Consider the following 22,855-nt stretch of genomic DNA (forward strand, 5'->3'; position numbering starts at 1 on the left):
AACGTCCCAAAGCGACTCAGGCTATGAAGGACGCCGTAGTGAAGGGCTCCGGAAATTTCGATCACCTGGGGTTCTTTAACGTGCACTGACATCGCACAGCACACGGGCCTAACAGAATAACAAGGTACTTACCCCCCATCAGCACGGGTTTCGAAAAAGCTTTTCCACTGTCACTCAGCTAACTTCTGTCATTCATACTTTTGCAAGTGTACTAAATAGCGCTGGTCAAATGGATGTTATTTTTTTAGACTTCAGCAAAGCCTTTGATGTTATTTCTCATGCCAAACTAATTTACAAACTTGAACTTATTGGTCTTCCTAATTTCATAATTCGTTGGATTTCCTCATACCTTTCTCACCGCACACAATTTGTTTGTATTGATGATTGCTATTCAAACCACCTGCCGGTCACTTCAGGCGTCCCACAGGGAAGCGTCCTCGGACCTCTCCTCTTTTTGATATATATCAATGACATTATTAACGTTATAACTACCTCTGTTCAAATTAGATTATTTGCAGATGACTGCGTTTTATTTCACCAAATTACTTGCCAAGATGATCAAGTTTTACTAAACTCCAATCTTCAGAACATACATACATGGTGTAATAAATGGGAGATGAAGCTAAATTTAGAGAAATCAGTATACATGACGATAACTAACAAAAAGGCTTCCTTCTCATTTCCTTACAATATTTCATCTCACCTTCCGACCGAAGTCAGCGAGTACAAGTATCTAGGAGTTACAATAACGAAAAACCTTAGCTGGAATAAACATGTATCAAACGTATGCTCCTCAGCCTTTCGTAAACTCTGCTTTCTTAGACATAAACTAAAACTTGCCCCACCTGAACTTAAAAAATTAACCTACTTTTCAATAATAAGACCATCACTAGAATATGCGTGCACCATCTGGGATCCCTACACTAAACGTAACATCGAGGCCCTTGAAATGATTCAACGCAAAGCCGTCCGTTTTATTTTTTCAAAGTATCGTGTAACTGACTCACCAACGACCCTCATGCGAACTCACGGTATTGAAACATTACAGCTGCGCCGGAAAATTCAAAGACTGAAACTACTTTTCTTACTAAAAAAACCATAAACTGTCTATGAATGCAGACCCCTTCCTTAAACCTAACACTACGCGCCAAACACGAAATCATCATACACAATCATTAACCCCTTACAGTGCTAGGATTAACGCCTTTAAATACTCATTTTTTCCACGCACCATTGAGGAGTGGAACAGGTGTCCGCCAGATCTCTTAACCAGAGCTGATTCTTTTGACTCAATGTTTTCTTCACAGCATTTAATTTGAGTGCCATTTATTTCTACGTTCACTTTTTGTATTTTGCATCTGAGCCTTGTATTTATTGCTGTATTTTGTGTAACAACTTGTATTTAACATTTTTCAATTTTGCTAAACCTGTTATTTTTTGCATATATTATGTATTCGCCCCTCCTGTTTGGGCCTACTGTAGGCCTGCAGTATGTTCTAAATAAAATAAATAAATAAAATAAAAATATTGTTGTTGATGGCCTCGGTTGAAATAGCACACACCCACTGTGGGGGATCGGCCAGGGTCTGTTGTAAACTCCAACCATAGTCTCTTATCTTATCCATGTCCGGTCATCGCAGCCGAGATGAAAGGATACCGACCGTCGCACTTGTAGTTTGGGATGCGGGCGCCTCATCGCGGCGAGCGCGGAGACAGGTGCAAAAAACTAATCGCTCGTCGCAAAGAACGAGAAGCACTCATCGCAAGCTACAAGTATGAAGTAGTGAGATATATTAATGCCTACTAATCCGATAGGTATCAACCCCGAGCAAATATGCCCGTTGTCTGTTCTCCTGCCTGTTCGCAGCTGGCCTAGCGCGAGCACTGCCAGCGGCACTGCCCGCTCATCGGCCTCTTGTACTTACCACAAATGCGTGCATTCGGACCGATTGAAATGTAGTAAACATTATCTGTAGTTTTTTTTTAGTAATAATGGTGCAATGGCTTACTTATGGGAGTGCGGTTTTGTGCCTAAGGGCAGAAGTTCATTTGAAACCAGAAATAAATTAGAGAGGTGTTTGAAGCAGTAGGTGCCTACGGCAAAATCACAAAAGAGACAGTATACAGGGTCAGAGTAAACTTTTATCTAATGAACGCATGAGCAAACTGGACGATAACAGGTGGGTAGCTAGCGAATTTAAATACTTTACAGAAAGAGCTTAGTTTAGTTTAGTTTGTGGGGTTTAACGTTCCAAAGCGACTCAGGCTATGTGAGACGCCGTAGTGAAGGGCTCCGGAAATTTCGACCACCTGGGGTTCTTTAACGTGCACTGACATCGCACAGTACACGGGCCTCTAGAATTTCTCCTCCAAAGAAATTCCACCGCCGCGGCCGGGATCGAACCCGCGTCCTTCGGGTCAGCAGCCGAGCACCATAACCACTGAGCCACCGCGGCGGTTACAGAAAGAGCGTTGACTCACACTGGCGAAATTAAGAAACTAGGTTGCTCCTCTCGAGCAACCCATGACAACCAATCATTAATTTACCTGCTAGCTGCCACGGTGCGCACTTTGCTCACAATCCGGGGGACAGGTTGTGATGACGCCACAAGGTCACGTCACTTAGGTGGCCCATCTGCCTTCTGGGCTGCTTCTCTGGGTATTTTTCTAGGCTTTTTCGCTCACGGTGAACGACGACGACAACAGCGGTGGATTTCCTGCGACACGAGCTCCTTAAGCTTATCGCGTTACAAGTGCCGTTGTGCAGAGTCAGAAAGTGAGTGCTGAGACAGCAAGCTTACTTGGCCCGCCCCAATAAATGCATCCATTGACGCGAAGTGCGGAGGCAAATAAGTTTGATTGATTGGTTATTAGGTAATGAAAGAAGCGCTTGCTGTCGCATTTCTCTGTGGATACCTCAACCGCGCCGTGAGCGAAGGGAGGAGGCTGGAAGTGAAAGAAGAAAAAGAGAAAGATTTACTGTAGTGGAGGGCTCTGGATAATAACTTCGACCACTGACATAGCACAGAAAACGGACGCCTTTTTCGTTTCACCTCCACCGAAACGGGGACGCCGCGGCCGGCTTCGAACCTGGGTACTCCGGCTCAGTAGCCGAGCGCTCTAACCACTGAGCTACCGCGGCAGATAAAATAAGTTTAATGGAGGCCCTAGAAAGCGCTCCTGCATTAAAAAAAAAAACAAGTTATTCTTGTCATGGGTATAGAAGTTGCGATGGAATGCTTATATTTGCAAGAATTGTTGTTCACGGTCACTCATTCGGCTCGGAAACTTTTAAACCAAGCCCCTTCACTCCGACAGAGCTCTCCTTGAGGCACAGGCCCGAGTACTACTGGACAAGTAGGAGCCCACCCCTTGAGGACCTTTTGTTCTTTTTAATTAACGTTGTTCCTTCTCCTCCTCCTCTGAAGCCTGATTATTGTCGGCGTCGATAGGTGCCCGAAACGCGCCGCGCCGTATATCAGAGTCCTCCAAGTGATTGGAGTACTGCCTATATGCCAAGGGTTCAAGGAGCTTACGGACATCGCGGTATCGGAATCGCGGGGGCAATATGCCGATATATTGCACGACAGACAGGCAGCAAGCTCTTGTCGTTCGCTTCAATATATTGCTCGCTGGACCCGCAGCACGTACTTATCTTTCGCAGCCATATATCGCAGAGAAAAGTACATAGTTATATATCGCTGCACAGAGTCAGTGAGCTCTATCAGGGGTTGTGACCGACAGTGAAACTAGGACAGTACTTTCTGCCTGACCCTCGCCTTTGTGCAACAAGAAATATGAATACATTACAACGTCGGGCTCGGCCATGCCTGGCGGTCACATCTGAGGTGGCCTTAGAGTTTTCGAGATGCTACTGCCCGTATTTCTTATCTCGCAATTCACCCGCAACCTATACAGCCCGCTGTGGTGGCTCAGTGGTTATGGTGCTCGGCTACTGACCCGAAAGACGCGGGTTAGATCCCGGCCGCGGTGGTCGAATTTCTATGGAGGTGAAATTCTGGAGGCCGTGTACTGTGCGATGTCAGTGCACGTTAAAGAACCCCAGGTGGTCGAAATTTCCGGAGCCCTCCACTACGGCGTCCCTCATAGCCTGATTCGTTTTGGGACTTTAAACCCCATAAACCAAACCAAACCAAACCCGCAACCTAGGCTCTTCTGCGTACAAATTGCAAGACGGATGAAACGCGCTGGAGCCGACACAGTAAACCGGGAGTGTCCGAACCCCGATGGCCACCATGTAGCAAGGCCCAGACATTCCCCTTGAAATTCTACCCCTTTCCATACAAATACTAATTAACTGGTAATTAATGACGCTTAAGCTTCGCCTTTAGGAGTGGAACGTGACAACGTGTTGTAGCGCTGCTAGGGAGTCCACGGAACGCCACCACCCGTTCGGCGTGATGCCTTGCCTGTTGGGAACACCTTTGAAGTAGTAGTAGTAGTGGTTCTTTATTGGTACATTTAATATGGGAGGTAAAAGAATGCTTGCTGCCCCGGCATCTGCTATCGCAGCTGGAAGCACTTGAGCTGGGGTTGAACGCAACGCTTTTTGAAGAACGGAAATGGCACAGTAATTCCACGAGGGAGATCGAGCGGCCGTGGTAATTCTTTGTCATCTCGGCGAACACCCGAACCGCACCGTAGAGGAAGGGAGGAAGTGGAAGTGAAAGAAGAAAGAGGAGCCCTAATGAAGAAAATGAAAATTGCATTTGAGGAAAGGAAACTGCACAGTAACTGTCTCACGCATAGAGTTTCTTACTATTAGTAGTAGTAAGAAACTCTATGGTCTCACGTATCGGTGGACACCCGTCATCCGTTTGTAGAGGAAGGGAGGAAGTGGGAGTCAAAGAAGAAAAAGAAAGAGGGGCCGTAACGAAGAAAACGAAAATTGCATTTGAGGAAAGGAAATTACGCAGTAACTGTCTCGCATATCTCGGTGGACGCCCGTCATCCGTTTGATGACGTAAGCTGCGCTCGTCGATGAGTCACCCCAGGCGCTGGATGTAACGCCGGACGGACGGACGGGAGAATGAGCCGTTAAAGGCTTTCGCCTTAAAATGTTCGATGGCCGGCTATAGGTAACTGGTACGAATAGCTATAAACCTTTCCTATGGACATGAATAGCTGTATTTTCAGGCGGATATACTCTTCTATAGACAGCTAAAACAGTTGTATGGAACGCTTGGAAACTGCAGCCACTGGTCTTATATTCACTGAATGATGTGGGACCATAGGCGAACAACAGATGAACAGTGTTGCCTCAGCGCTTGCCAAGACTGCGGACAGAGGTTACTGACAAATGAAAAGGCGCGGCAACAGTCTGTCTGGTTACCGCAGTGACAACGTGGCTTACCCAGGTAGCACGGAAACATATTACTATAATGTTGCGTTTTGTTTTGGTGAAATGTTAGTTATTTCAATATTCTTAATGTTCTTTTTCTCTAACATTTTTGTAACGTTACAGATAAAGGTTCGAATAACCTTGTAACATTGACGAACATTCAAACAACACAAGTGTAACATAAATGTTATATTTTCGAAAATGGTGAAGCTGACGATGATGATGACGAATTTTCATGGCGCAAGGGCATCTGTGGCCAAAGAGTGCCTGGCACAAGGTGTTTTAGACTACTCAAGGCGGGGTCAACGACCAATTACCCAAGTATTTTACCCTAAACAGGCCGAGTACCAAAAGCTTGCACCCATTGTACCACCGGTGGATACCCGGCGGCACTGCGGATCGAACCCCGAACCTCCGGCATGCGAGGCAGATATTCAACCACTTGGCCGCTGCTGCGGTATAGATAATGGTGAAGCAGCCCTGCAAAAGTCTGTAGGCCCGCCTGTTGTGACAGCACACAACTCGAATTCACTCACCTCCGAACGGATACCATGGAGTCGAGCTTATATATCTATTACTAAGGAGTTTCCCATGATTGATAGTGGCTAATGGGTGATGAACAGTTTTCTAACAAAATAAAGGGGCTGTGTATGCAGTCTATGGCGAGTGTAAGAGACGTGGCTGCAAAGTACTGATAGTTGAAAAACATCTTTACTCTATGAGCAGTGGAAAACGCACTGGGAACAAGTGCTTGAAATATATTTGTAACGTTGTACCATAGATATACCCGTATATAGCATTATAGCAACATTTAGAAGACTACATTGAAACAATGTTTATTTACAACGTTAAACTAATGTTTTCTTCATAGCTTATAACGTTATATGTTGATTTATAGCTTTAATTTAGCGTTAACATGCTGCACGTAATATCACTGAAACATATATAACATTTTTTAACATTATTCTAATGTTACGTGATTTCAAGGCAGTAAAATGAAGTCAGTGGGTGGCGTCACCTCACCAGAAGCGAGATGCAGCGCCAAATATTACAGCTCGTTGAGTAGTATTTCACCTGCCGAAGGCAGCGCCCGTTTAGGTTTTCCTGCATGCGGTTCATTTTGCCAGCGGTGTCTTTCAACTTACGATGTGTTCTTCGCAATCGAAAGAACAAACGAACGAGCATAAGACATATACATTGCAGGTTACGCCGACGATGATAACTTCAGCACTTTGCATATTGTTTCAACCGAAATTCGCGCGTTTTAACAGTTGGTGCACCCTTTATTTATGCGTGTATAATCACTGCCTGATTGGAGCCATTGCCGGATTTTGCCCAGCAAGCCATGGTGTGCCTTAACATTACTTAATCAAATCATTACTATTGAAAGTCTACCAGTGCGAAGGCCGCTGCTCCTGAGTACATGAAATAAAGATTAACTGATTTAGTGATTGATTCAAAAGTATTTGCACGACGTGTGCACCCATTATAAGGCATACAATCTCGCCTCATAAAACTAACTTAGAGACGCGTTACTGGAATACTTTATCAAGTTACGACTACACGAATGACCGACCAAAAGACCGTACAAATAACTGCTGCAGCGGTCTCAAAGCGAATGCATGTCAGTGGGCAACACGCAAGAAGAATGTAAAAAAAAAATATGCGAAAAAAAAGCATGCGCGACCTACGGAAAAGTTGTGATGAAGTATTTTAATTGCGAAGGGTAAAGAGACCTTGACGGGACCTGTTAAGGTACACTCTTTGTCAAAAGTAACCAGGTTGCACGTTTTTCTTCTCAGTCGTATACAGTCGTATACATATATTAAAGCTATTATGTCAGCCCTCAAGCTCTGAATCTCTGTATGGGAAGAAGAACCCGTGTTTTCACCTTCAAAGAACTTTTTGATCTTCAGGGAAGCCGTGAGGGCTCTGTTATACGAATGACAAGCGAACCATGGAGCCTGGCTACTATTGACAAAGACTGCGTATTTTATTTATTTATTTATTTATTTATTCAAGGTACCTACAGCGCCTTGAGAGGCATTATTGTAGGGGGAGTAAGTACATAACAGTAAAATTCAATATAGTAAAAGAGAAGAAAACAGAAAAAAAGTTACAGAAAAATGTCAATAAAGAAAAACAGCATCACACCCGAGACGCAGAACCAACACTGAGAACAGCATAATCAGATTATTGCATTGTCAACTGTGGCCTGGAAATTCTCGCTCTCAAACACTTCATTGGGCAGCAGGTTCCATTATCTATATTATCTATATCTATATTATTATCTATATTACGCATTATCTATATCTGTCCTTTAACTGATTGCAACAGTGTATCTGCCGCGCATCACGACCGGCTGGATCTCACAGTTCCGGCATCTAGAGATTGACGACCATAGGTAGTACAAAACGTACTCAATTAAAACTCAGGGCGAGACTTCGCAAAACGTTTCCTCGTTCCTCCGCTTTACCATGCGTGCGGCCGAAATGTATGCCGGCTTTCGTAAAACGCTCGGCAGCAGCCGGCGTTTTGCCATGAGGCCTCGCTCGGACATGTCGAGGACGCCCGAGTGGCGTTGTCTGCGTTGCACGATCGGCGCGGTTACGCAACTACACGCTTCTCGCGCCGCGTCCTCCCGCGGTGCATGAAGGATATACTGAGGCCGTTCCCGCACAGCGCGGGGTCTTCGAAATTTCGCAGTGGAGCAATCCAGTCTTCACGCGAACCGTTTTGCGTTTTTTTCCGCCTGGGTGCGTGACACGCGCCACTTCATCGTACAGAAGGTTGTCTCGACGTCGGGGTGAATGACAGCAAAAAATACCCGCACTAAACAACTTTACGATAAGCCGGATCCGACCCAGTACTATTAACTACAATAATGTAATTCGGTATTGCAATTATTACTGTATAGTTCTGAGACCAGAGAAAATGTTTTTATGTTTCTGTTTGTTTGTTTGTTGTGTTTTATGGCACATAGGCGACTAAGGCCATCATGCGCCAAGCACAAGGTATGTATGAAAAATTTCTGCGCTGATTTGTATGGAGATGTGAAAAATCATCGGTGGTGTAGAGGACACAATACGTAAGTACTACCTAGTGCTCACAGCGCTACCTAGTGCTAGTGCTACCTGGTGCTTTGTGTTTCTGTTGAAACTCTCGAGTTTTCCTAGCCGTAAGGCAAGAAGTAATTGGTTGTGAGGAAAGCCCGCAGTAACTGTCTAACTTCTGGGTGGAGGTCGCAATGAAGCATGGACTTCAAACCACCTAGCGCTGTCGAGAGTGACCACAATCTGCCTAAGCCTTTTCCCTAACCCCTGCCATTTTTGTCTCATGACAAATAAAAGTTCGCTCCCCCTCCTTATCGGTGGACACCTGGACCTTACTACACGTGGACCTTACTGAAGGGGACGGGATTTAACTTCGACCACGTACGCGGGGTTCTTTAACGCACACTCACGTCACACAGCACACGGGCGCTTTTAACGCAATAGCGATAAGCAGCTCGTGTCACAGAAAATCCGGCGTCGGCGTCGTCGTTGACCGTAAGCGAAAAATCCACGAAAAATCCCCAGAAGAGCAACTTAGGAGGCAGGTGGACCACCTGGGTCACGTGACCTTGTGACGTCATCCCAACCTGCCCACCGCATTATGAGCAAACTGTCCACCATGGCATGTAGCAGTTAGATTAATGATTGGTCGCTCAGCGCAAGGCCCACAGATGGCAGCACCTGCCATATCCCAGGGCAGTGGCGCATCGCTTAACCGCTGCACCACTGAGACAGGAGTGGCGTGAGAACTCCCAGGGATCTATAAATGGTTTGTTTATTGGGGTTTAACGTCCCAAAGCGACTCAGGCTATGAGGGACGCCGTAGTGAAGGGCTCCGGAAATTTTGACCCCTAGGGTTCTTTAACGTGCACTGACATCGCACAGTACACGGGCCTCTAGAATTTCGCCTCCATCGAAATTCGGCCGCCGCGACCGGGATCGAACCCGCGTCTTTCGGGTCAGCAGCCGAGCGCCGTAACCACTGAGCCACCGCGGCGGGGAGGATCTATGAATGTAAAGTAGAGAATAACCAATACTACATACATGAGAATTAACCCATTACGCTATCGCGCCGTACCCTTCAGGCAGGGCTTAAATGTCTCCTCCAATTTTTTTGCTCTTCGCCCCCTTGAAATGCACACGCTGCGGCCGGGATTCGAACCCGCGACCCAGAGCTCAGGAGCCGAACGCCGTAACAACTGAGCCACCGCAGCGCCTAGGCAGAAAAGTGTGCCTTGGATCTATAACGTGTTATCCTAAAATTCTTGTCGTCGTTTTCCGGAACCTAGGTGACTTGCATACGGAGATGCAAAATTGGCGGAGGCTCGGGGTGACTCTGAGGACGCGAGGAATAGGCGAAGCAAGGACACCATTGTGGAAGACGTGAGAAAGTGCAGAATAGACCAGGAAATAACACCGCGTACGACGGTGTCCAAGACTCCTGGATCATCTGTGCTAGCCCTTCGCAACGCCCTTTGCATATTTGTTGCTCTCGTGGTTGATATACCTCTAGTCCTTCAAGGAAAGTCCATGACGCCAACAGTCATGAAGACACCTTTAGGGTGCTTCTGCTGCCAAGGTGCAGGTCGACGCATCTTCGAGTCAGGCAATAAAATTGCTTAGTTTCAGAGGCCCGAATAGCGTCGCGCATTACGGAAGACGCCGTGGTGAAGGCATCAGAAAAAAACTTTCGACACGTTGTTTACGTGTATTGAAACAAGTGGGAATGCAAATCGAGGCGAACGCAAGAATGCACGTGAGTGTTGTTGCAAAATGTTTTCTGCATCGAAATTCGTGGCCGCAGGGCAGGTAAGTACATAGAACCAGCAACCTCGCGGTCGGTAGCAGAATGTTAGCCCATTAAAGTGGGCCGCACGGTCTGATGTCACCAGCCAGGCGCATTGATTTCTTGAAGCCTTATACTCGCATTTGCTGCCAGTGTGCATGCTTTGATTCTTGCTAAACATTATCATGCACCCAGGTAGAAAAATGTGATAGCAGAACGTAGTACAGGCGTGTAAGTAGCAGCAATGTTGCGTGTTAGCAAGGCTATATGCTAATATAATTAATTGACCAAATCCTTTTTTAGGTACTTTTAATGAAATGATTAGTTGAACACTCAGGAGGAACATAGAAATTATGAAGTTATGGTCGATGGGCTTATGGGGCTCGAAGTCCCAAAGTTACTCAGGCTATGAGGGACGCCGTAGTGGAGGGCTCCGGAAATTTCAACCGCCTGGGGTTCTTTAACGTGCACTGACATCGCATAGTACACGGGTCTCTAGCATTTCGCCTCCATGGAAATGCGACCGCCGCGGCCTGAGGTTACGGTCACAATAATATAGCGTTCATATGATAAGCATAATAAATGCCCCAAAATGCATACTTAATTGCTGGTTTCAAACTTCTTTTAAAAGTTCGTATACTTTTCAACCTAAAGAAATTCGCCGTTCCTTGTGTAGTTTCCGCCGTTGATTGTATATATAACACTGATTGTATTATTAAAAGACTATTACGCATTCAAAATTTTTCAGAAACATTTATGGAAACACTTCCATGTAAGATATAATAGGGCTGGGACCCATCGTATAAAAATTTAATGAGCGTATAGAAGTAGTACACAGTTGTGTTTTATTTTGATGCTGTATTGTGGATCCTTGTAATTTTTTGCGTGGAGAGCGTTTGGTACATTCATTATCGGTGGGCCCGGGCCTGCAACACTACCTACCGACTCAGCGAAAGGCGAAAATGTGTATAATGGTTTGTGGAAGTTTAGTTCAGCTATGGAAAAAAAAAAATTGCCGTAATGTTCATTTGTAACGTTTTTAGGTTATAGAGGACACTATATATAAACGTTCGACAGGAACAAATGGTTCGGTGCTGAATAATACCTTCTAGGTATATATTATATCGTCCGTAGCCGCCTCATCTTCACAGTGCGAACGCGTAATAACGAAAGGAGGTCTCTTAGCTTGCGATTAGTTTCGTTGCTGTACAAATGTGTGTGTTGCTGTGTGTGTGTGTGTGCGCGCGCGCATGGATGCATGTGTATATATAAAGAGAGAAAGTTCTCAGGGCTTGGTTGCGAAGAGTCGGACGTGGAGAAAGAATACAGTGATGTTCCTGTCGCGAGATAATTTTCTTAGACCACGTCTGACTTTGTAATATATATATACGCACATACCCCGGCAAGTTAACTCGACGCCCGGGCAACTTCGATCATCATTTTCATTCGACAAGTAGAAATAGATCATCGAACATTTACACCATTCAGTGGCAGTGGTTCACCTTGGTCGGCTCCTCCGGCACCCAAGGAAGAAATTACCACCACAATAGCGACTTCTTGGAAACTGGACAAAATAAACCATCCCGAACGCATGCAGCCCCACTGATCTGCACGGAAAGCCCTTAATCGGCGACGCTCTGCAGTTTCCTGTGCAAGTATCCGTGAAAACCCGCCGGGCTTTCCGCGCAGTGGACGGCCTTCTCGCACAGTGAACCCGATGCGCGCCGCCGGGAGCTGTCATGCGATGCGCAAACGAGAAACGTCCAATCTGCGCGAGTCCGCTGACAGGGCGCCCACTCAAGTTGCCGGAAATTCATACGCGTGCGCTGGCTCGCAGCGAATTTCCATACAGAAGATTCGCATCCAGCACCACGTGAAGCCCGGGAAATGAGAGCAGATGATGCAAGCGCATGCACTGACGAAGACAAATTTGACCGTCATGCGCGCGCGCGCGCGCCTGCCAATGAAAGAGCACGCGGTGGCGGCTGCTGCCTGCAAGCGGCGTGGTGCTCACCCCACAGGCGTTCCGCTCGGCGGCTCGACCAGGGCTCCAGGACTACGGCCATGGTTCTGTTGCTGATCCTGCAGGTAGACTCGCGGGGGGCGTCTTCTTCGTCGCCAGCGGCGGACTTGTTGCGCGTGCGGCTAAGCGGGCGCGCGACGCATGGGACGGCCCCGAAACAACGCCCCCGCGATGGTGGCGTCATCGGGCGGCAGGCGCCCCGTTTGTTCCGCTTTGTGTTTTCTCGATGCCACTGGATGGCGCTAGCAGCGCATTATGGCTCAGCTTCGTAAGCTGTTTATGGCTTTTATGGTTCATTTTAGGGTGTGCGCGGTCTTTTAATAAACAATGTTTTCAAGAAACATGAATGGGATTTAAACAATCCTTAAGCCTCCGTGTAGCAAAGCCTAGACACTGTAGCACCTGTGATCTCAACGCAGTGGCTCAAACCGAAATGTATATTCGCGGGCGGAAGAATACGAGCTACGCGGTGTCAGTTCTTCTGGCACGTTACCTAGCGAAAAGTAATGGAATTTGACTCATATCACATCAAAATTTGCTTTTGCCCTTGCGCATCAAGGCAATTTCTGTTACTCAGCAGCACAACTGATTCAATGTGGAAGCGTGGTCCATAATATTATTCCACAAACATTTCAACGAAATGTACCATTCGGCGCCTCGCCTACGAAGGGAAATATATGATTTACAGCGCCGTATTATGGAGGCTGATATCTTTTGTCACGTGGTCACGCCGCCATTACACGCCTTCTGACTGCTCGGCGCCTGTCTCGTTGCGACGGTTGCTGCGTTTGTTGGTTCTGTTCCGACAGCTACTGTCTCAGTTGATGCGGTTTTAAAGGAGCGGAAAGACGACACTAGGGTTTGACCAAAGCTTCAAGTGACATGTCAGGACTCTGATCACTTGAGGCGTGAAAACGTAATCAGGCTTTTTGTCGCGGAGCGCTGCTCCCGACTGCTCGGCGCCTGTCTCGTCGCGACGGATTGCACCAAAGTACGAATGCACCTGCAACTAACAGGGGTTTTGCAAAGCTGCCGCGAGTGATACGACTGGAAGTCAAAAAGCGACACACTCCAAGACACTGAAAACCATAGGGGACTGTCATCCAAAAAGGCCTGGCCGTCACACTTCTTACACAATATGACTCTTAGACTCCTGCAGCGGGCAGTTCAGGCACTTAGCCGACCGTAATTTGCCAGATCGTTTCAAACGATCCAGCGTAGCCAAAACCCCGCGCTCCCATCGCAACATGAACGCGCGCTGGGGGCCCTCTGGAGAGACGACGCTGTTAGCGACAACGACGAAGCTGACTCTGCGCGCCATCGGTGTCCTTCACTAGACATTAGTGGCATGAGCCCCACGCCCATAGTGTCCGCGACTCTTTTCGTGACGGCGTTTAAATCTGGACTTACACAGATTATACTGGGACTAAAAAGAAGAAACAAGAAAAAGGTCTGGACTTGGACTGAACTGAAGCTGTGTGATGTCGTCAGTAAAAAGAAGCAGGTCTGCTGCGATGGAAAGGCGGAGAGGGTTGGTTAGAACGAGGCCAAAGAAGGCGCAGGGGCTACTAAGGCGCAGCCGCATGTGAACGCGCTTGTGATCAACACAGTCTCTATCCAGCCTAGCTCCGAGAAAGCGTTCGGAGCAGCAGGCTGAAAAGTCAGGGGTATCAGCGCTGGTTGAAAACTGCTGTCGTCATCATCATCAGCCTGAGTACGCCCACTGCAGGGCAAAGACCTCTCCCATGTCTCTCCAATTAACCCTGTCCTTTGCCAGTTGCGGCTACCGTATCCCCGTAAAATCTTTAATCTCAACCGCGCACCTAACTTTCTGCCGCCCCTTGCCACGCCTGTCTTTTCTTGGAATCCACTCCGTTACCCTTCAGGACCAGCGGTTATCTTGCCTTCGCTTTACGTGCCCTACCCAAGCCCATTTCTTCGTCTTGATTTCGCCTAGGATATCATTAACCTGCGTTTGTTCCCTCACCCACTCCGCCCACTTCCGTTATCTTAACGTTACACTTATGATATTTCTTTCCATAGCTCGCTGCATCGTACTTAACAACTGTCGGTAGGGCTTAAAAGCTTACTGGCCATTTAGAGCCTGCCAAGGGGCTCCGCAAGAGATGTACGCTACCTGAGCGGGTCCCAAGCATCGTCTCCGACCCACATTTTGCGACAGCCAGTCACAAGATAAGGGTAGCTCACCGTGTACACAGAACGTGCGGAGAAAGAATAGCCAGGATAGGTAGAAGCAAGCGTTTGATCTTGGTGGTAGTGTAAGGTCCCTCGGCGGGGTATAGGTGGCGACACGGAGGCACAAACGGGGACAGCCAACTGAAAGGTCAAGGGCGCTTACACTGCTTACGGAGAACCCGAAGACGAAGCAAGCGGGGCTAGAAGAAGGCGTGTTTGACACCTGGAGGTTATAGTGGCTGCAAAAAACCATGAAGTTACGAAGCATTCCTGGTCTTTCCTCTCCAGGGGATAAGATCCGTATGTGTTAGTGTTCCTAAATTCGTGTTAAGCAGCCGCAAGCATTCTTGTATTAGCGAGACGATGCAGCACCTGACAGCTTGGGATTCCAGCGTGACTAGGAATCCTCCTCAGTGTGACAGTACGGGGACGTAGTTTGATGGGAGCTGTTTGCAGGTCATACCTCAGTTGTGCAGGAATACGACCTGTGTGGGCTGCCCGTACATCCATGGAATCGGTATATATGGTATATTCAGAATGCTTGGGGGGGGGGTGGGGCTACGGAGAGGTCCTGAATACTGTTTATTATAGAGAGGGTCTCTAGGGTGGCTGTTGGAGGGAGATCAGTGTAAGGACAAAGGGTGTGAGTCGCTACATGGTTGCCAGTCGCAAGTTAATAAGCAGCTGCTCCAACGTGAGATCGTGATGAGGGTGTGGTGCGTATGCGATCGCCGAATCAATAGGATGGACATGATTGGTAACGCGTGCGGAATGTCTGCCTGGGTTGGTAGCGGCTGCAACGTTTTTTGGAATCGGGAGGATTCGGAGGTTACCTGGGAGCGGGGAACAAGGGGTAAGAATACGGAGGTCAATATGTTTAACAGCAACCAAAGTAATGTAATGTAATGTTTAACAGTCTCGCAGGAGAACAACAGTTCACAGCTTGTAGCCAGGTGCTGTAAGTGGTAAGGAAATACGTCTACTTAGGACAGGTAGTGGCCGCAGATCCAGATCATGAGAGGGAAAGAAGTAGAAGAATAAGGATGAGGTTGAGCGCATATGTCAGTTTCTCTCAGATCATGGATGGCAGTTTACCAATATCCGTCAAGAGAAAAGTATACAACAGCTGTATCTTACCAGTACTCACCTGTGGGGCAGAAACGTGGAGGGTAACGAAAAGGGTTCAGCTTAAGTTAAGGACCACGCAGTGAGCCATGGAAAGAAAAATGATGGGTGTAACGTTAAGAGACCGGAAGTGGGCAGAGTGGGTGAGGGAAGAAACATGGATTAATGACATCCTAGTCGAAATCAAGAGGAAGAAGTGGGCTTGGGCAGGGCATGTAATGCGAAGGCAAGACAACCGCTGGTCCTTAAGGGTATAACGCAGTGGATTCAAGAGGAGTTAAGTGTAGAATGGGTCGGCATAATGTTAGATGGGCAGATGAGATTTAATGCGGACATACGGCGGCCGCATCTGGCAAACGACACGACAGAGTTAATTAGAGACACATGGGAGATGCCTTTGCCCTGCAGCGGGCGTAGTCAGGCTGCTGATGAGGATGACGTGATGATGCTGCAGTATACAGTGTCCCTGTTGCGTGCTAAAAAGACGCGCCATTTGCCGGTCACGATGCTGTGTCAAGAACAGCCCTGTAGAGTATAGGCACTCTCTAGTGGACGTATGTACGGGAACGTTAAGTGCGGTCTTGTACAATGTGTGAAGTGCAACCTGAATCTAATGTCTTTGTTGGCAGGTTAGAGTGAGATATGGCGCTGTGTATAGAATTTTGCTAAGGGCTAATGCGTGGACCTAACTTTCTTACTTGACCCTTGCGTAGCCCGGCGTGCTTATTGACAATGCGGCGGACTAGATGCGTAAGCTGATGGCAGACTTTAACGGTTGTATTAAAGTTTGCGTGATTGGATGATTCGTGGATAAGTCCAAGAATCCGGCAAGACGGTACGCGATGGATGGGGTGACCCGCCATTGTGAGTGTGATGAGATAGTTGTGTTGGCGTTGATTTCGGGTTTTTTTTAATGGGTAGCAGGTCTGGTTAGGTGCGTGAGAGAGGCTTATTGTACGTGTCAAGATAACTAGTGACTGCATAGGTAACTTTCTGTAGGGTGTCCTCTACTGTCCCTAGAAACCCAGAGGTGCACCAAAGAGTAAGGTAGTCTGCATAGAATGTGTTTGAGGTTTCGTATAGATGCCAGAATACGAGATAGGGGAGCCATTCCGAAGTTAAAGAGTGGGTGACCACAACTGCGCCTTGTGGTGTACTACGCGAGAAGGAAAAAAGATCGGAGACAGAATTGGGGAGATGGAACCTGACCGCAAGTCCACTACATTTCGCAACACTACACCCTTCACCTGTCGAGTAATGAAATGCAGTCAACGAGGGCAAGATGTCGTGCGGGTGCGCACGACTATTTGATTCAGAAAATGGTTATTTTCTTTTCCGATTGCTGTAACGATCTTCTTATTGCAAGCATTTGTCTGCGTTCACAAGCCTCAAGCTAGCCACGCGTAAAGCTTTCCTAGATGCTCCTACAGTCGCGTTACTTGAAGCTAGAAGCGCATTGAGATTTCGCCTCGGATAACTTGTCCGTCGAACACACACTTAGCCTTGGGTACTTACACGTCGTTGCACAGCGTCCCAGCCCTGAAAACAGAGGGCTCCAAGGTTGTTGCAATTCCTACCTAACACCTCTAAAGCTCTGGGTGCACTCTGAAGTACCAGGAAGGAGTAGAAGGAAAAATCTTTTTATTAAGTACAAAACCTTAAAAGTAACAGCTAATCATCTGAAATTCCAGCGCCCTGTCACTGTCTCGCACTTTTCGTGTTGCTCGTATGTGAGGGCGACAATGGTATTTTTTCTTTTAACAGATTGACAAGTTAGACGTCGCACTTTCAAACGCGTTTATTTATCCTTTACCCACAGCGCAAAGTTTCTTTAATATTCATTAAACGAATACCCCCACATATGACAACTCGTTTGAGGGGATAGGTTGGTTGGAACTGGCGCATAACGCGTTTATTTCAAGAGTGGGTGATACAGTTGCGTCTCGTGGAGTACTACTCGAGACGGGGGGGGGTGCTGATGATGGAACACAGCTGCTGTAGCTCTCGCGTGAGCCTGAGTCGTGAGCCTGTTCGCAATAACTGACAGCGACTCTTGGCTACCTTAACTATCCTAGAACAAACTACTCATGTTGTCTCATGCACAACACGGCGAACTACGCTGAATCCCGTAAGAATATACAGGGTGTTTCACCTAAGATTTTGCGCAATTTTTAAAAATAGGCTTGTTGAGTTAGACGAGCGCTTTTTTCGGCATAGTATTGTCGTTGGCGCAGTACATCAGAGTGCTGCTAGCAGGCTGATTAAGTAATATCGAATAGTAACTTTTTAAATATTACTGTTAGCCTCCTCAATTTCCGAGAGGCGTGTGGCCTACCGTAAGTTATATCCATATGAGATTTTAGAATTTTTAGTCTAAAATGCACTTACCCTCGGCACTGGGGCACAACAGATTTTTTCCTATTCCGGCGAGTTTCGTGCACCGGACAGGTGGCTTTACCTGCAAGCTTCTCGAAAGCGCATGTGTTTCGGCGCGGTTTAGCCAGGATATTACTGTGGGCTACATGCCTCTCAATAATTCAGGAGCCTGATTATAATAGTTACAAAGTTAACTTTTCAACATTAGTTAACCAGCATGCTAGTTAGCAAGTCTTAGGTGTATTGTGACGTGCACCATTGACAATGCTATGCCGAGAAAGAAACGCTTATAATTTAAAAAGCCTATTTTAAAGAACTGTGTAAAGTCTTAGTTGTCACACCCTGTATATCTGCTGTTTGGAGTAGCAGGCCAGGGCCATGTTACCACCGGCCGACCTCTACCTTTTCCTCTCATTAAAATTCATTTCTCCCTTCCAAAGACACTGATGTCGATCAGAGAAATAGGGAAGATATTTCCCCACGGCGCTGTCATTAAAATTAGCCGATATATGATTGTTTTTACGCTAGTTCGCGACAAGAAGCGCATGGAAAAACATCCTTATATTGGCGCGTAAGGAAAGGGAGTGAGATGCCGTGATTCGACACACACAACTGCTTTAATAAAAGAACCATAAATAAAAGATAGCAGCAGCTAAGCAGCGGAACGTTCTAAGTCCTCAAGAACGTCTTCACGTCCTTGATGCGTGTGAACGAGCCGTTCTTGCAGTCGTTGTCGAAGTCGTCCAAGTCCACGTCGAAGAAGGCTATGCCGTGTTTCTTGGCCGCATAGGTCATATACGACTTCTTTATCTGCCGAGAGAGGAAAGTTGACAGGAAGTTGTCCGAAAGCCTACAGTATACCGCATATTTCGCGCTTAGACGAAGCAGCGACCCTATTAAGGCGGAAGCCTTTAATGTCTCATCGTTGTAAGCAGCAGTTGTCGACAGAAAATGTCACGCTTTTCAATTGGTGGAAACGGTCGTGACGTCACAGTGCGCGAATTTCAAACGGGGCCAATTGCACTTTGGCTAGTAACCATGCAACCAATTGAAGGGATCGTATAGTGATGCTCAAAGTAAGTGGGACTGAGCTTAGTTAATTGCTTAATTACCCAATTAGCCTAATTAGCTTTACTAGTCAGGCCATATAAATAAATAAAATTCATTAAGAAATTGGTCGAGCTCAGGAATCGAACCCCGGTCTTCGGCGTGAGAGACGAGCATGCTATCCACTCGGCCATGCCAGCTCGATGGTTTGGAATGAACAATGGCGCGTCTAGTGAATACGGTGTTTTCACTCACTCTCATCTTCCTCCATTCCCTTCCGGCGAGGTTTAGGTGTCCACCGACAAATGAGAGACAGATACATTTCCTTTCCTCAAAAACCAATTTACCGACGAGCGAGGCGTAGAACCGAATGGGCGATGGCGTTCTATGGACTCCTTGGCAGCGTTGCAAGACGCTGTCGCGTTCCACTCTTAGGGGCAAAGCTTAACATCTTAACCACACATCAGTGACCACACTTTAGGTCAAAAAAGTGCCCCCCTGAATTTTGACAGGTGTCCACCAAGATATGTGAGACAGTTACCGCGTAATTTCCTTTCCTCAAATACAATTTTCATTTTCTTCATTACGGCTCCTCTTTATCTATCTTCTTTCACTCCCACTACCTCCCTTCCTCTATGATGCGGTTCAGGTGTCCACCGACATGATAGAGAATTACTGCGCCATTTCCTTTCCTCAAAAAGCGTGGCGTTCAAAGGGCAAGGCATCGCGCCGAACGGGTGGTGGCGGTCCGTGGACTCCCTGGCAGCGCTACAACGCGCTGTCGCGTTCCACTCCTAAAGGCGGTGCTTAAGCGTCATTAATTAGCAGTTAATTAGTATTCAGGGATTAATCAGTAATTAACAATTAGTGATTTGCCATCACTTAGTAATTAGTACTCAATTATATGTGACACCACCAGTGCCACAGAAACAGCGAAGGTGGTGCGGAAAACGCTTCCGCCTCTACCCACTTTAGACAATCAAAGTGCCCCTGAATTTTTTATTTTTCAAGACCGCTCTCTCTTATCCCCTCAGCTGCTATCTCACTACTGTGGCACCTCCCCTGCATGCTCCCTGTGCGGCGACCCTCACGCCACAGAGAGAGAGAGAGAAACAACTTTATTGCCATAGATTGGAGGGATTTAGGGCAGGTGGGCTTGGTGTGGCCCCCAGGTGGGGGCGACTTCCTGGGCCCACGAAATGAGTGCCAGTTGGATGCTCTTGTCTGGCCTTTTGAGGAGTTGGTTCCATCCTTCTTCGGAGGGAGCTGGCAGTAAGGTTCGAGGGGGCGGATTTCCCGCGCAACCCCAGAGGATGTGTGCCTGGGTGGCGATTTCTCCCTGGTAACAATTTTGGCAGACGGGGTCATATTCCCCGTCTGTGATGAGTGAAAGTCTAGAATGGCTAAGGATGGAGTGTGTCTGCAACCTGCGGAGCAAGGTGGCTTGCGCTCGATTCAAGTCGGGGTGTGGAGGCGGGAACTGGCGTCTCATCTCTCTGTAGAGGTTGGTAATTTCGGCAAAGGTCTGGGGAGCCTCGGCAAGAGCGTCTGGGTCCGTGGGGCCGGCCGCCCGGTTGGTTAGTCCTCGGGCTAGTCGGTCGACCCCTTCGTTTCCAGAGTTTCCCGCGTGGGCGGGTACCCAGACCAGATTGATCTTATGGTCGGGAGTGCAGCCGCGAAGGATGCGTGCAGCGGGGTGGCAGATAAAACCTGCCGAGTAATTTTGTATCGCTCTTTTGGAGTCGCTGAGGACTGTGCGCGTACGTGGGTCAGCGATGGCCAGCGCGATGGCGGTTTCTTCTGCCGCTGTCGGAGAGTGAGCTACTACTGTGGCGGCGGTGACGAGAGTAGATTGTGGCGTGATTGCACAAGCCACGTATGTGTTTGCACTTTGCCGTGCAGCATCTACGTATTTTGCGTGTTCGTCGGCAAGGTATGTGGCATCTAGTGCTTGGGCTTTCAGCTGACGGCGCGTATCATGGCGGCCAGGTAGCATGTTTTTGGGGATTGGTTTTATAACTAGGCGGCTATAGACCCCTATCGGAATGGGCGTCGTGGGGTGGACGTCGCCTATGGGGTTGATGTTGAGACGGTCAAGTATGAGCCGCCCGTGTTTAGTGCGGGAGAGGCGGTGGATTTGGGCGGTCTTGTGTGCCTCTATGAGTTCTGTGAGCGTGTTGTAGATGCCGAGTTGGAGGAGGTGCTGTGTGCTGGCGTACTGAGGTAGCCCCAGTGCCGCTTTGTACGCTGAACGTATAATGCTGTTCACAGCTTCCTCGTCCTTCCGGCGGAGGTGATAGTAGGGGTAGGAGTAGACTATCCTGCTAATGAGGAAAGCTTGCGTGAGCCGACAGAGGTCATCCTCCTTCATACCTCTGCGGCGGGTGCTGATGCGGCGGATAAGGCCGTTGATCTGATTGGCTGTGGTGCGGAGGCGCTGAATGGCCTCCGAGTTTTGCGTGTTGTTCTGTATTAACATACCCAGAACGCGGATGGTGCGGACCGGCGGTATGGGATGTGTGTCGACTTCAAGCACAATAGGTTCTTGCGGGTCGGGGACTGGCAAGCGAACTCGTCTGTCCCTGATGACTAGTAATTCTGACTTCGTGGAGGAGCATGTGAGCCCGTTCGCCTGTACAAAGGAGTGTACTTTATCGATTGCTGTTTGGAGGGAGTTTTGGATTTCCCCGTCAGAGCCAGAGTTGGTCCACAGGGTAATGTCGTCGGCATATATTGAGTGTTTAATGTGAGGTATCTCTTCCAGGAGCGGAGGGAGGCCTCTCATTGTAGTGTTGAAAAGGAACGGAGATAGGACTGCTCCTTGTGGTGTTCCTCGGGTGCCTAGTGTGATCTTCTCGCTGTGGAGGTCTGCAATGTGAAGTTCTGCTGTACGGTTATGAAGAAAGTCGGCGATGTAGTTGTAAGTGCGAGTGCCTACATTCATTTGTGAGAGGTTTGCCAGGATGGAAGCATGTGACACGTTGTCGAAAGCCTTGCTGACATCTAGGCTTAGGATAGTTCGTGTAGCTCGGATGGGTCTCGGATCGAGGATGTCGTGTTGGATTTGCCACATAATGTCTTGAGTGGAGAGGCCGGTCCTGAAGCCGATCATAGTGGGGGGAAAAAGGTCCTCTTGGTCTACGTGAGTGTGTAGTCTATTGAGTATGACGTGTTCCATGACCTTTCCCAGGCAGGACGTGAGCGAGATGGGCCTAAGGTTGCCCAGCTCGAGTCGTTTGCCTGGCTTAGGTATGAAAATCACTTTGGCATGCTTCCAAGTGTCTGGAAGGCGACCCTCATGCCAGTGTTGGTTGAAGAGGTCCGTGAGTGCCTCGACGGACTGATCTTCGAGGTTACGAAGCATCTTGTTGGTTATGTGGTCGTCGCCAGCGGCTGCGGTGGTTTTAATCTGGTTGAGGGCGGCGCGGACTTCTCCTGCCGTGATGTCGGCGTCCATGTTGGTGTTCTGAGCACCCGTGTACCCTGAAGGGATGGGAATTTCAGTGGAAGTATTGATGTATTTGTCTTTCAGGGTAGCGAGGAGTTCCTCATTTGTGCCCTGAAAAGCGTGTATGACACGGGTGAGGTTCTTGTGAGATGTGGATTTGGTGTGAGTTGGGTCCAGTAGATGTCTGAGCAAGAACCACGAGTTTTTGCATCCTAACTGGCCGTTAAGACGGTCGCAGGTTTGATGCCATTGCTCCTGACTCAGTTTGATGGAGTAAGCTTCGATCTCTCGCTCGAGGCGAACGAGACGGAGCTTGAGGGATCGATTGTGTTTTTGGCGCAGCCAGCGAGCGCTAAGACTGCGCTGGGCCTCCCACATGTGTATGAGTTTGGCGTCGGGTGAGGGGCCATCCTCGTCCTGGGTAGTCGTGGAGGTGGCA

At 48.0% G+C, this 22,855-nt stretch overlaps 1 protein-coding gene across 2 annotated transcripts in view; it reads right to left on the minus strand.

Annotated features, from left to right (window-relative positions):
• The window catches only part of LOC149366449 (uncharacterized), a 66,765-nt gene extending 54,393 nt beyond the window's left edge, over positions 1-12,372 (minus strand). For both annotated transcript variants that reach the window (XM_089550838.1, XM_089550824.1), the window contains exon 1: positions 12,216-12,372. In XM_089550838.1, the coding sequence (XP_089406964.1) occupies positions 12,216-12,267 (52 nt within the window). In that variant the 5' untranslated portion in view covers positions 12,268-12,372. The remainder of the gene's footprint in view (positions 1-12,215) is intronic.
• Between the last annotated feature and the right edge of the window lie 10,483 nt (positions 12,373-22,855).

This window comes from Amblyomma mixtum, chromosome 1, assembly GCF_055824585.1.
Source record: "Amblyomma mixtum isolate Tamu chromosome 1, ASM5582458v1, whole genome shotgun sequence".
Classification (NCBI taxonomy): Eukaryota; Metazoa; Arthropoda; class Arachnida; order Ixodida; family Ixodidae; genus Amblyomma; species Amblyomma mixtum.